This window comes from Cherax quadricarinatus, chromosome 1 (genome assembly GCF_038502225.1).
Source record: "Cherax quadricarinatus isolate ZL_2023a chromosome 1, ASM3850222v1, whole genome shotgun sequence".
In the NCBI taxonomy this organism is placed as follows: Eukaryota; Metazoa; Arthropoda; class Malacostraca; order Decapoda; family Parastacidae; genus Cherax; species Cherax quadricarinatus.
The window spans coordinates 91,652,828-91,666,940 of record NC_091292.1 but is presented as its reverse complement, the minus strand read 5'-3'; the positions used below and the strand labels follow the sequence as shown (position 1 = coordinate 91,666,940).

At 37.7% G+C, this 14,113-nt stretch overlaps 1 protein-coding gene across 4 annotated transcripts in view; it reads right to left on the bottom strand.

Moving 5' to 3' along the window:
* LOC128686058 (SRRM2 protein homolog rsr-2) overlaps positions 1-14,113 on the bottom strand; it is a 350,784-nt gene that overhangs the window by 28,997 nt on the left and 307,674 nt on the right. For all 4 annotated transcript variants that reach the window (XM_070083996.1, XM_070084003.1, XM_070084014.1 and 1 more), the window contains 2 exons: positions 8,743-8,795; positions 3,679-4,488 (listed from right to left, as the gene is read on the bottom strand). In XM_070083996.1, the coding sequence (XP_069940097.1) occupies positions 3,679-4,488; positions 8,743-8,795 (863 nt within the window). The remainder of the gene's footprint in view (positions 1-3,678; positions 4,489-8,742; positions 8,796-14,113) is intronic.

The window sequence follows — 14,113 nt, the reverse complement described above, 5'->3', positions numbered from 1 at the left end:
TGTAAATGAAGTTATCAATGACCTTTAATTCTACAGATAACACTAAAGTTACAAGATCAAAAATATTTTCAGACTCTACAAATTAGACTTGACTGAAAAATATTTAAAGAAACCAAATAAAATAACTAATATTAGTGCAAGTTAACAATTTACTCTCAGACACATTTGTTCAACAGTTTATATTATTAAGAAACACTACAATGTTACAGTATATAACATTTAGTAATGTTCAAAATTAAGAAACAAGAAAATCTAAACTTACTATACACCATAAAGATTCTTCTTTATAGTGTATAGTAAATCATTATTAACCCATTCAGTGGCCATCACGCAGAAGTATGTCATGGAGGCCAGGGGTCCCTCGTGTAGCTCTACATCATGAGTTCAGCTCAGCTCAGATAAGTTGTGAGTGGTAAATTTTGGCCTAGATATGAGAGAATGGGTCTATGCAGTGAATGGCCCCTCAAGGAAGGTTCCTTGATGTTGGTGAGGGGCTCTTGATATAGGGAATTGGATCTGTGCTCCAGTTCCCTGAATTAAGCCTGAATACCTTCCACAATCCCCCCCCCCCCCACAGGCACTGCATAATCCTATGGGTTTAGGACTCCCCCTTGATTATAATAATAATAATGTGCAGTGAATGTGCACAGTATAAAAAAAAAAATCCTGCCCTACGTGGTACAAGATGGAAAAAACACGTGACCATGTGTATGGGTTAAAATAGCAAAGGTGGTATTTTTTGGGATGGTTTTTATGGTTTTATTGTTTATTTTTTGTTATTATTTGATAGAAGGAAACTATACTACTGAAACAGAGAAGATTTTGATTGGTTTCAGGATTGAAAGTAGCTGTAAATTGAGCTCAAATCAGCAGAAATATTAATTTTTTGGCAATATTCCAGAGGACAGGTAAGGCCTCTTATAACCCCCAGTTTATTTTATAAGTTTTTATAGGTCTCATTAAATTATTGGGATACTGTGAACCATGACCCATTACCAATCATTCCTGGTTATATTTTATTATCCAAGAAATAGAGTAAACCTTCTATTTTTTTGTGTGAATAAGAATTCAAAATGGAAGGACAGTATAATATAAGAGAGACCTGGGAACATCACCAATGAACTGAGGAAATGCTGTTTTAGTGCCAGGAATGTCTACATTGTTTATTATGGACTCTATTTTTAAACTGACATTTTTTAATTTTGTGTAAAATTGGCCAAATTACCTGCTTCTGTGCACTTTACAGGGTAGTTGAAATAGTTGAATGGGTGGTTTCTCATGCTCAGTTGATAGAACGGAAGGCATACTAGCAAAATAGCTAACAATTTGGTTGAATGGAACATTGGTAGTGGCTTAAAACAGGACTAAAATTGGGTAAAATCACCAATGGATACATTGTGCCATGCGTTTTCCATCAAATTTCATACTTTTCGTGTCAATACCTTCAGAAAAAGATTCTCTACTATTTCAGAAGAAAAAATATATATTTTAAAAAAAAGTGGACACTGAAGAATAATATTAACCCTTTGAGGGTCGAAAGGCCCTCTCCCAAACTCATTCTCAGGGTTATAAAAATTAAAAAAAAAAAAAAAAAAAATTCTTGTGAAATGATAGAGAATCTTTTTCTGATCATAATGACACCAAAAGCATTAAATTTGATGGAAAACTTACAGAATTATGCTCTCGCAAAATTAGCGGTCTCCAAGATATTTACACATCGGCAATTACGCCCACTTTGAGCCCTATTTTCGGTCAATTACAATGTTGCAGTTGGCTAAAATCATAGCTATTTCCCTAGAACTCCATTTATTCTATCGACTGAGTACAAGAATCCGCCTATTTACTGATTTCAACTACCCAATAAAGTGGTCAGAAATTGGCAATTTGGGCAATTTCACACAAATTTCAAAAGATGCCAATTTCGAAATAGGATCCAGAATAAACAAGACAGACATTCATGGCACTAAAATAACATTTTATCTGTTCAATTAGTCACGTCTCAAGGCCCCTCTTACATTACTTTTGCTTTGCATTTTGAATTTTTATTCTCACAGAAAATAAAAAGTTTTCTGTTATGTATATTACTGTATCATTGTAAAAACGGTATAAATGGTGTCAGTGCACTTGTGAAAGAATATTAGACTCACCAGTTGATGTGTATTGGATGCGTGGCTTGATGTGTTTACTAATGAACATCAGCAAAAATCGATCATTTTTGCTACTTTGAGCTCAATTTCAAGGTACTTGTCATCGTGAATCCAATCAAAATCATCTCTATTTCTGTAATATATCTTCCATTCTATCAAATGAATCCAAGGAAACGGGAATACAGCCATAAATACCACATGGAAATACACTAGAAATTCGCTGTTTTAAACCAAAAACACGGTTGGAGTTTTTTTTTTCTCATTATACACAGCATGCTTCAGGATTTTTTTTATACTGTGCACACTGACCACACAGACCCATTCTTTCACATGTAGGCCTGCCAGCTTTCTTCCACCAGATTTGAAGGCGCTAGCATTTAGGTGTACAAGTACGTGACCAACCCTGGCTGCAATGACGTACTTGTACGTGACCGACCCTCAAAGGGTTAATTTTTGGGGTCTGGACAGTGAATGGGTTAATCATAACATTCCATACAATGGATTTTTTTGTTAAAGCAGATACACATTTTCCCTAATAATCCATTTTATTAGACATTTATTGTAGTTCTACAAAAGTCAGTGAAAGGGTTAATGCAGACTCCTCTATGATTTTTTTAAGAAAAACTGACCTTTTGCACCAAACATAACCTCCATTTTACACCCTCACCTTCAATCATCTCTACCCTAACAATCCAATCCACCACTGTACTGTATAACTTGTAATGTGTTTAGAGCCTGTTTATAAATACTAATCCAATATGCACACTGCAGCAGTCCTTAATGGTCTGCTATATCTTTTCCTACATAATGGCCTTTCATTAACTACTGTTTTCCTATTTTTCTATGGCTACTCATTTCTTTCCTTCTACTTTCTGCATTATACAGCAATGATCATTTTTTCCACTTCAGTACCAACCAGTAATATATGTAGAAATCTTTAACAGGTGTCATCAGAAAGTTTTAGGGAAGGGAAGGGAAGAAAGGGGACAGAGGAGAATAATTATTTTTAAATAGCAAAGAAGGTTCTATTTAAATTATTTTGGTCTCACATTTCATGTAATCTCTCAAACGACTGCTATGTCATGTATGTAGTAGGACCTTATTTTAATAAAATTTTAAGAAGATTCAAATTGACTTAAGAAATCGTAATGACACGATTAAATAAACCATACCCCCGGCCGGGATTGAACCCGCGGTCATAGACTCTATGACCGCGGGTTCAATCCCGGCCGGGGGCATGGTTTAAGATTCAAATTATTTTGGGATACTGGGTTTATGGCTACCCTGCCCATAAGAGATTGTACACAATGCTACACTTTCAAGAATGAAAAGCTTTAAGAAGAAATAAGGCATCAAAGACATATCTACCTCTGGGAACTGCTCATTTTGGAAATATAAAAGTTATAAGCATAGATAGAATAATGGGTGCGAGATGAAAGTATGTAGTAATATTTTATGTACATACGAGATAAAATTGCATAAATATCACGTTTTAACTTGTTTGCAATAAAAATTAAAATCCTTTGCTTACCTGGAATGTGGTACTGGTGATTTGCTTGCTAAAGATCCTCCAATATGGCGACCATTTTGTGGTAGGCGTGGCAAGTCTTGAGTTCCACTACCCTGTACATTGGATAGCTCGCTTGACCTTTTCAAGGTATCACTGATGTCTAATATCTTAGATGATATAGATTGATTTTGACTCCATTTTGAGCTGTGTTTATCTCCTATGGTTTTACTTGGACTACCTACTTTAGGTAAAGGAATTGATCGACAATTTGTAAGGTTCAGCCTAACACAATCAATCATTTCTTGCTTTGGAGAAACCCTGACTGGAGACTTGCTGGTAGAGCATGAGAGTGAGCTCTGCTTAGATGAATCTGTCACTGCTGCATTTCTTGGTGGTTGACATGGCAAAGGCAAGTAGCTTGTGTCAGCAATGACATGCCTCACGTTACCCGTGATCTCCAACTTGTTAACGTTTCCAGTATTTTCGTACTCACGACTTCCTCCTGATCCTGGTGTTGATATTCTCCAAGGAGACCCATGCTTCTGCTCACCACTTCTGTTTCTGCTTCTGCTTCTGCTCTTCTGCTTATTTCTTTCTTGATTTTGTTCTCTGTCTTGTAATATGGATGTATCATACTGATGTTCCTTTTGTTTGTCACAGTCTCTTTCTTTATGGATCTCTCTCCCCTTGATACTTTCCTTCGGGCTACTTTTATATGTCTGATTTGAGGATGGAGCATCTGGATGTTGTGCAGGTCGTTTTTCTGGTAAGGATTCAACATCCGAACCGTGTTGCTGCTGCTTCGTACGTGATCGTGGAGCCTCTGGAGAACTGACAAATACACAAAATACTGTATGACTCAATATATCGTACGATCTGGGATCACAATATAAGTAATAATTTTATAAGGAATATTCTCTATACGAAAATGCAACAAAATAACTAAGGAAAAAATAAAAATAAAACTAAGATGTATAGTTTTTATTAACTGTAGGTTACAAGAGCTGAAACACTGTAAAGTACAAAACAAAAGGAAAGAAAAGGAAAATATTTTCCTTGTTAAACTAAACATAGGGTAATACAATCTAATAATGCAAAAATATTTATCATGAATCTAATTACATTAATGCCTAATGTTCTACATAACTAAAAAACTAGAGTTCAGGAAAAGCTCTACAGCAAAATATAACATAACCTTTAAATGAAGACAAAATATCCCTAAACAAGATAGAAAATTTTTTTATTTGCAACATAGCAGCAGTAAATAACTGACACAGATTTAGTGAATTTTAGTGACTAATAATAATGCTGACTTTCTCTGCACAAGCTTTCTCAAATTTGTAGTGCAACATTATTACATTTATTTTCTATCCCACATGGAGTTTAACTTACATACTCATCTGTGATTGGTGCTAATATGTACAGTGGAACCTCGTATTTCATCCACCTTGAGTATCGTACGCTTCAAGTTTAGAACCATTTTTTCAGCTAAATTTTGTCCAGAGTTTCACACTGTGCCCCATGTTCGTTCCGTGTACCAGAACTGTCCACCTGCCTGCACCTGCGCACCTCCCCACACAGGCGTCGTGAGTCAGTCTGGCTGCTTGTTTATCTTTGAGTTAACATTACTCTGCGTGCTCATCCAAACATTTCACAATTAATTCATTGTGTTTGGTGCTTGTTTATTGAGTGCAACTGTGAAATAAGTCACCATGGCCCAAAGAAACTTCCTAGTGGCACCCCTTTGGTAAAGAAAGTGAGAAACACCATAGAAGTGAAGAAAGAAATAGTAGAAAAATACGAGAGTGGTATGCCGACCCTCTGCCTGTTGTGGAAGGTATTGTGGCATTGGGAAGGTCCATGGGGTTGGAGGTGAGTGGCAAGGATGTGGAAGAGTTGGAGGAGGACCACAGAGAAGAGCTAAGCACCGAAGAGCTGCAAGAGCTTCATCTGGAAAAGCATCAAACCACAGTTGAGGAACTTGCTTCAGAGGAGGAGTAGGAGGAGGAAGAGGAGGAGGAGGAGGAGGGAGTGAAGGAGGTGCCTTCTTCAGTGATTAGTGACATGTGTGGAATGTGGAATACGTTGCAAAGTTTTGTGGAAAAATACCACCCTGAGCAAGTTGCAACAAGCCATCTCTGCAACAAGTTCAGTGACAGAACCATTTTAGGGAAATGTTAACCCTTAAACTGTCCAAACGTAGATCTACGTTGATGTGCGTAGTGCTCCGACCTTGATTTTCTCCATTCAAAAGCATGTAAAATCGGACGTAGATCTATGTTCAGAGCACTATGCACGTCAACGTAGATCTACATTTAGACAGTTTAAGGGTTAAAGAGGCACCAGAAACAGAGGACTCTGGACAGTTATTTTGTGCAACAGGGGTCCAGTGACTCTTAAGGTGGTCCTAGTGGCATTAAAAGACAAAGAGGGAAGTAACCCCAGATAAGGACTTGTTACCTAAAGTCTTTATGGAAGGGGATTCCCCTTCCAAACAATAAGTGCTCCCTTACTCCTCCTCCCTATCTTCCAGATGCCAGCAACAGTCTTCAATAAAGGTAAGTAAATGTTATTTTAAATGTTTATTTAAATGTTAATTTATGTATTGTATTAATAATTTAAGTACTATATGTATTTATCTGTGTTGTGTGTATGTAAACCTGAAGTTATTCTTTAAAAAATGTATATATCATAGGTAGTAGGTTGGTAGACAGCAACTGCCCAGGGAGGTACTACCATCCTGCCAGGTGAGTGTAAAACGAAAGCCTGTAATTGTTTTGCATGATGGTAGGATTGTTGGTGTCCTTTTTTCTGTCTTATAAAAATGCAAGATTTCAGGTATGTCTTGCTACTTCTTCTTACCCTTAGGTCACACTACACATACATGTACAAGCATATATATACACACCCCTCTGGGTTTTCTGCTATTTTCTTTCTAGCTCTTGTTCTTGTTTATTTCCTATTATCTCCATGGGGAAGTGGAACAGCATTCTTCCTCTGCAAGCCATGTGTGTTGTAAGAGGCAACTAAAATGCCAGGAGCAAGGGACTAGTAACCCCTTCTCCTGTATAGATTACTAAATTTAAAGAGAGAAACTTTTGTTTTTCTTTTTGGGCCACCCTGCCTCGGTGGGATACAGCCAGTTTGTTGAAAAAAAAAATAATTATTTTTTTATTTACTTATTCATTTATTATTTATTTTAACATTCTGCTCATCTCCCACTGAAGTAGGGTGACCCAATAAAGAAAAAACACTTTTATTCATTCAATCACCCTCTTGCCAGAAAGGTGCTGACATCACATTTCAGACTCCACTCTCCAACATTCAATATCCCCACCCCTGCTTCAGAATGCAGGCCCTGTACAATGGAACCTCAAATTCCAAACTTAATTCGTTCAAGGAGCTAGTTCTAAATTCGAAAAGTCTGAAAAGCGAAGCAATATTTCCCGTAAGAAATAATGGAAATACAATTAATCTGTTCCAGAAACCCAAAAATATTCACAAAAAAAAAAAAAATACATTTTATAGAGATTAATTATAGTTTTACATACACACAACAAATATAGTGTACAATTATGTATTAATAAATTTAAATAAACATATAAAATAACATTTTTACTTACCTGTATTGAAGATTGGTGATGGCATCTGGAAGACAGGGAAGAAGAGAGAGGGAGCTGGGGTTAGTGTTTGGAAGGGAAATCCCCTTCAACTTCCTTGCCTTTTCACAAATAATCGTCTCTGAAACACTATCACCTGCCATCTCTTTATCCTTGATCCACACCAGCAACAACTTCTCAACCTGATAGATTGTCTGTGGCCTTTTTTGGTTAGTATATTAACACCTTTCGCAACATCAGCTTCCTGGATTTGTTCTTTCTTTGCCAGGATAGAAGCGATGGTCGACTTGTTTTTCCCATACATCCTGGCAAGCTCAACAAATTTCACACCACTCTCATACTTCTGTATTATTTCCTTCTTCACATCTATGGTGTTTCTCACTTTCTTTACCACAGGACCACCACTAGCAAGTTTCTTTGGGCCCATGGTAGCTTATTTCACAGTTCCACAAGCACTAAACACAATGAAATAATCGTAAAATGTTTGAATGAGGCCGCAGGTTAGTGTTCACTCAAGCATCAACAAAGCCAGACTGGCTCAAGGCACCTGCACGGGGATGCTGACAGAGTGGGCTGGCAGACAGGTCCAGTACCCAGCGGTTCGAAAATAGAGGTGAGTTCGATAATAGGGACAAAGTTGGTTTGTAAAAAGCGGTCGATTTTCGAAGAACTTGATAAGCGATACGTTCAAAATTTGAGGTTCCACTGTACTTTCCACCTCCAAGTTTGTGCATGTGTGCAATATCCTCTAGTCTCCTCCAGTAACTATTGATCTTTAAAATTTTATTGCACAATGACATTTGTCTAATCATTTATTTTCTTAAAACTGGTCTACAACAGAAGTATGGTATATATTATCATATATTAAAAATTAAATAAAGCTTATTTTACTCTTAACCCTTAAACTGTCCAAACGTAGATCTATGTTCACGTGCGTAGCGCTCCGACCTTTATTTTCTCCATTTGAAAGCATGTAAGGAAAAAAAAACGTAGATCTACATTCAGAGCGCTACGCACATGAACGCAGATCTACGTTTGGACAGTTTAAGGGTTAAGTACTGTATTTCATTTTTTCATTAAAACTTAGACTAAAAAATTATATTGACACAAATAAAAGTCATCACATTTCAGCAAGATATATCATTACAGTACTGGAACATATTCTATAGAGTAGTGTACTTTGTTACCATATGCAAAAGATTTACTGTCCATCAAATGCCAGATTTCAGGAATTCATTTCTTGTTAGAAAGATATGAATATTTATACATGGCACACTTTGTAATATTCTTATATAACTATCAATCTTATATTTAATTTGGAAAATTTTCCTACTGATTTATGAACACCAAAATTTTAAATGATCTGATGATTAATCACTAAGTAAATGTCTGTTTCTTTGATAACTAGTCATTTGTAAGAGCAGTTTTGTCCAGGGAAAGACGTAGAGGAGTATGTGAAGCTCACCTCTCTGCTCGGTGATGTGGCCTCTTGCGAGACTTCTCACGGCTTCTGCTTCTCTGTGGGTAGTAGCAAGGGCACCAATTAGAACTGTGAGGAGGTTAAGTACATAAAGCTGACATCCAACACAGCCATGAGGGAATATTTTTGTGACAGGAAAATGGAACTGCCATGACTGTCCCCATTCATTAAACAAGGTGACAATACTAAGGGTCAAAGCATTGGAATTAAGGATGGAATGTTAGTGAAAGGTTTATGTTAAGTTTGCTGCATGACAGCTTGTCATAAAGCTGTTTGTTTACAAGACTTGTCTCTGTGATGGGTCAGGTTACTGCTGTGCTACTAATGTAATAAACTGTCAGCTTTTCAATATATACATGAAAAAACAATACTCGAAACCATAAACATACCCTCTAAATTATTTGATTTTTCTCAAAATATAATGAATATATAGTCAAAAATACATATAAATATTAATAAAATTATTTATATATAACCATACATTCTACAATCATCTAATTCACTCCAAAAAGTGTATTAGAAATACATGGGTAGCACAACTTGAAGACAAGATGTCAAAAATTCTGCTGACTTCTTATGACTATCTTTACAATATGCAATAATAGTTATCTAATTACTGTTTGGAAAGAGGCAATACATTCTTCAATTCCTACTTAATTCATTACAGATTATTCACAATAATACACTAAAACCAAGACAGTAAATTTACACTATATTTATGCAACAAAGAAGATAAATTAGTTTCAAACAGTATCTACAGTTCTATAGTATTCCCACCAAATTTGTGAATTAAATAACCAACTAAACTGTTGCTCTCTTCTATTAATACAGTACTGGAAACAGAGGTTAGTGAAGTGCAGTCAGAGCAGAAGGGTGGTGACATCTTGTCTGAGCCCCCACAAGAAAGGGACAGGTAAGTGGGAATATTACTATGGGTTGCATACCAATCACTACAAGACAACTGCAGAGGAAATGAAGAATAAAGACAAATGTACAGAAGCTCAGTGTGCAGGGATCCAACTCAAGTGTCAACACAGGCTCGTGCTCGGCCCAACTTGCCTGAGAAGTACAGTACTCTCCCTGATAAAAGCACAACCAAATATCTGCTGTTATTTTGTAAATAATTTCTAATATTTTTTTTTACATCACTGTAGGAAAACTTAGAATGATACAATATACTGTAATTTTCTTTTAAATTCGATACTTGTGTCTGCACATCCAAATGTATGTACAATAAATAATAAATCAACAAATAAATAAATAAATAAATAAATAAATAAATCTTTCTTCTTTCAACAAACCAGCCGTATCCCACTGAGGCAGGGTGGCCCAAAAAGAAAAACGAAAGTTTCTCTTTTTAAATTTAGTAATTTATACAGGAGAAGGGATTACTAGCCCCTTGCTCCTGGCATTTTAGTCGCCTCTTACAACACGCATGGCTTACGGAGGAAGACTTCTGTTCCACTTTCCCATGGAGATAAGAGGAAATAAACAAGAACAAGAATTAGTATGAAAATAGAAGAAAACCCAGAGGGGTGTGTATATATATGCTTGTACATGTATGTGTAGTGTGACCTAAGTGTAAGTAGAAGTAGCAAGACGTACCTGAAACCTTACATGTTTATGAGACAGAAAAAAGACACCAGCAATCCTACCATCATGTAAAACAATTACAGGTTTCCATTTTACACTCACTTGGCAGGATGGTAGTACCTCCCTGGGCAGTTGCTGTCTACCAACCTACTACCTAAGAAATAAATAAATATATATATATATATATATATCCTAGGTAGTAGGTTGGTAGACAGCAACCGCCCAGGGAGGTACTACCGTCCTGCCAAGTGAGTGTAAAACGAAAGCCTGTAATTGTTTTACATGATGGTAGGATTGCTGGTGTCCTTTTTTCTGTCTCATGAACATGCAAGATTTCAGGTACGTCTTGCTACTTCTACTTACACTTAGGTCACACTACACATACATGTACAAGCACATATATACACACCCCTCTGGGTTTTCTTCTATTTTCTTTCTAGTTCTTATTCTTGTTTATTTCCTCTTATCTCCATGGGGAAGTGGAACAGAATTCTTCCTCCGTAAGCCATGCGTGTTGTAAGAGGCAACTAAAATGCCGGGAGCAAGGGGCTAGTAACCTCTTCTCCTGTATATATTACTAAATGTAAAAGGAGAAACTTTCGTTTTTCCTTTTGGGCCACCCCGCCTCGGTGGGATACGGCCGGTGTGTTGAAAGAAGAAGAATATATATATATATCCTAGGTAGTAGGTTGGTAGACAGCAACCGCCCAGGGAGGTACTACCGTCCTGCCAAGTGAGTGTAAAACGAAAGCCTGTAATTGTTTTACACGATGGTAGGATTGCTGGTGTCCTTTTTTCTGTCTCATTAACATGCAAGATTTCAGGTATGTCTTGCTACTTCTTCTTACACTTAGGTCACACTACACATACATGTACAAGCATATATATACACACTCCTCTGGGTTTTCTTCTATTTTCTTTCTAGTTCTTATTCTTGTTTATTTCCTCTTATCTCCATGGGGAAGTGGAACAGAATTCTTCCTCCGTAAGCCATGCGTGTTGTAAGAGGCGACTAAAATGCCGGGAGCAAGGGGCTAGTAACCTCTTCTCCTGTATATACTGTATTACTAAATGTAAAAGGAGAAACTTTCGTTTTTCCTTTTGGGCCACCCCGCCTTGGTGGGATACGGCCGGTGTGTTGAAAGAAAGAAGACATATTTATATATATATTTTTTTAACAAGTCAGCCGTCTCCCACCGAGGCAGGGTGACCCAAAAACAAAGAAAATCCCCAAAAAGAAAATACTTTCATCATCATTCAACGCTTTCACCTCACTCACACATAATCACTGTTTTTGCAGAGGTGCTCAGAATACAACAGTTTAGAAGTATATACGTACGTATAAAAATACACAGCATATCCCTCCAAACTGCCAATATCCCAAACCCCTCCTTTAGAGTGCAGGCATTGTACTTCCCATTTCCAAGACTCAAGTCGGCTATATAAAAATAACTGGTTTCCCTGAATCCCTTCATAAATATTACCCTGCTCACACTCCAACAGCTCGTCAGGTCCCAAATACCATTCGTCTCTATTCACTCCTATCGAACACGCTCACGCATGCTTGCTGGAAGTCCAAGCCCCTTGCCCACAAAACCTCCTTTACCCCTTCTTTCCAACCTTTTTGAGGATGACCCCTACCCCGCCTTCCTTCCCCTACAGATTTATACGCTGTCCATGTCATTCTACTTTGATCCATTCTCTCTAAATGACCAAACCACCTCAACAGCCCCTCTTCAGTCCTCTGACTAATACTTTTATTAACTCCACACCTAATTTCCACACTCCGAATTTTCTGCATAATATTTACATCACACATTGCCCTTAGACAGGACATCTCCACTGCCTCCAACCGCCTCCTCGCTGCTGCATTCACAACCCAAGCTTCACACCCATATAAGAGTGTTGGTACTACTATACTTTCATACATTCCCTTTGCCTCCATAGATAACGTTTTTGGTCTCCACATATACCTCAACGCACCACTCGCCTTTTTTCCCTCATCAATTCTATGATTAACCTCATCCTTCATAAATCCATCCACCGACACGTCAACTCCCAAGTATCTGAAAACATTCACTTCTTCCATACTCCTCCTCCCCAATTTGATATCCAATTTTTCTTTATCTCAATCATTTGATACCCTCATCACCTTAGTCTTTTCTATGTTCACTTTCAACTTTCTACCTTTACACACACTCCCAAACTCATCCACTAACCTTTGCAATTTTTCTTTAGAATAAATAACAAAAAGGCACAATACCGTGACTGGAACGATACACAAATAACCCGCACATAAAAGACAGAAGCTTACGACGACGTTTCGGTCCGACTTGGACCATTGACAAAGTCACACTAACAGAGGTGGAGCAGGACACCACCACTTCCCCTTTCACGCACCTCGGTGCGCTTGCTCTCCCTCTGTGGGTTTCTAGCTCTCTTACAGTGCTCCCCTTCCTTTGTATTTGACTGGCTCGTCTTCCTTATTTCCCACTTCTACCACTACCACTACTACTACCTCTTCTTCTTCTACTACATCTACTGATGAAATTAGACACATGTGCGGCGTCTGGTTGTCTTTGTTGTGGACGTTTCGCCATCCAGTGGCTGGCTGGATGGCGAAACGTCTACGGTGGGGATGCCCGGGTGTTGTGCATGTGTCATTTCATCCTGTCGGTATTATATACAATTCTTGTACCACTACTACTACTACCACTACTACTACCTCCACCTCTTCCTGCCTATATATAGCCGTCCTGCTCCACCTCTGTTAGTGTGACTTTGTCAATGGTCCAAGTCGGACCGAAACGTCGTCGTAAGCTTCTGTCTTTTATGTGCGGGTTATTTGTGTTTCTTTAGAATCTCCCATAAGCACAGTATCATCAGCAAAAAGCAACTGCATCAATTCCCATTTTGTATTTGATTCCCCATAATTTAATCCCACCCCTCTCCCGAACACCCTAGCATTTACTTCTTTTACAACCCCATCTATAAATATATTAAACAGCCATGGTCACGTGACATTACACATCCCTGTCTAAGACCTACTTTTACCAGGAAGTAGTCTCCCTCTCTTCTACACACCCTAACCTGAGCCTCACTATCCTCATAAAAACTCTTTACAGCATTTAATAACTTACCACCTATTCCATATACTTGCAACATCTGCCACATTGCTCTCCTATCCATTCTATCATATGCCTTTTCTAAATCCATAAATGCAATAAAAACTTCCCTACTTTTATCTAAATACTGTTCACATACATGCTTCAATGTTGTTGTCATTTTCCTCTTTTCCTATCTACCTCTTACTCTCACTGTAGCTACAACTAAATAATGATCCGATATATCAGTTGCCCCTCTATAAACGTGTACATCCTGGAGCCTACCCATCAACCTTTTATCCACCAATACATAATCTAACAAACTACTTTCATTACGTGCTATATTATACCTTGTATATTTATTTATCCTCTTCTTCATAAAATATGTATTACTTATTACTAAACCTCTTTCTACACATAGCTCAATTAAAGGCACCCCATTTTCATTTACCCCTGGCATCCCAAATTTACCAACTACTCCCTCCACAACATTTTTGCCCACTTTAGCATTGAAATCCCCAACCACCATTACTCTCACACTTGGTTCAAAACTCCCCATGCATTCACTCAACATTTCCCAAAATCTCTCTCTCTCTCCTCTACACTTCTCTCTTCTCCACGTGTATACACGCTTACTATAACCCACTTTTCACATCCAA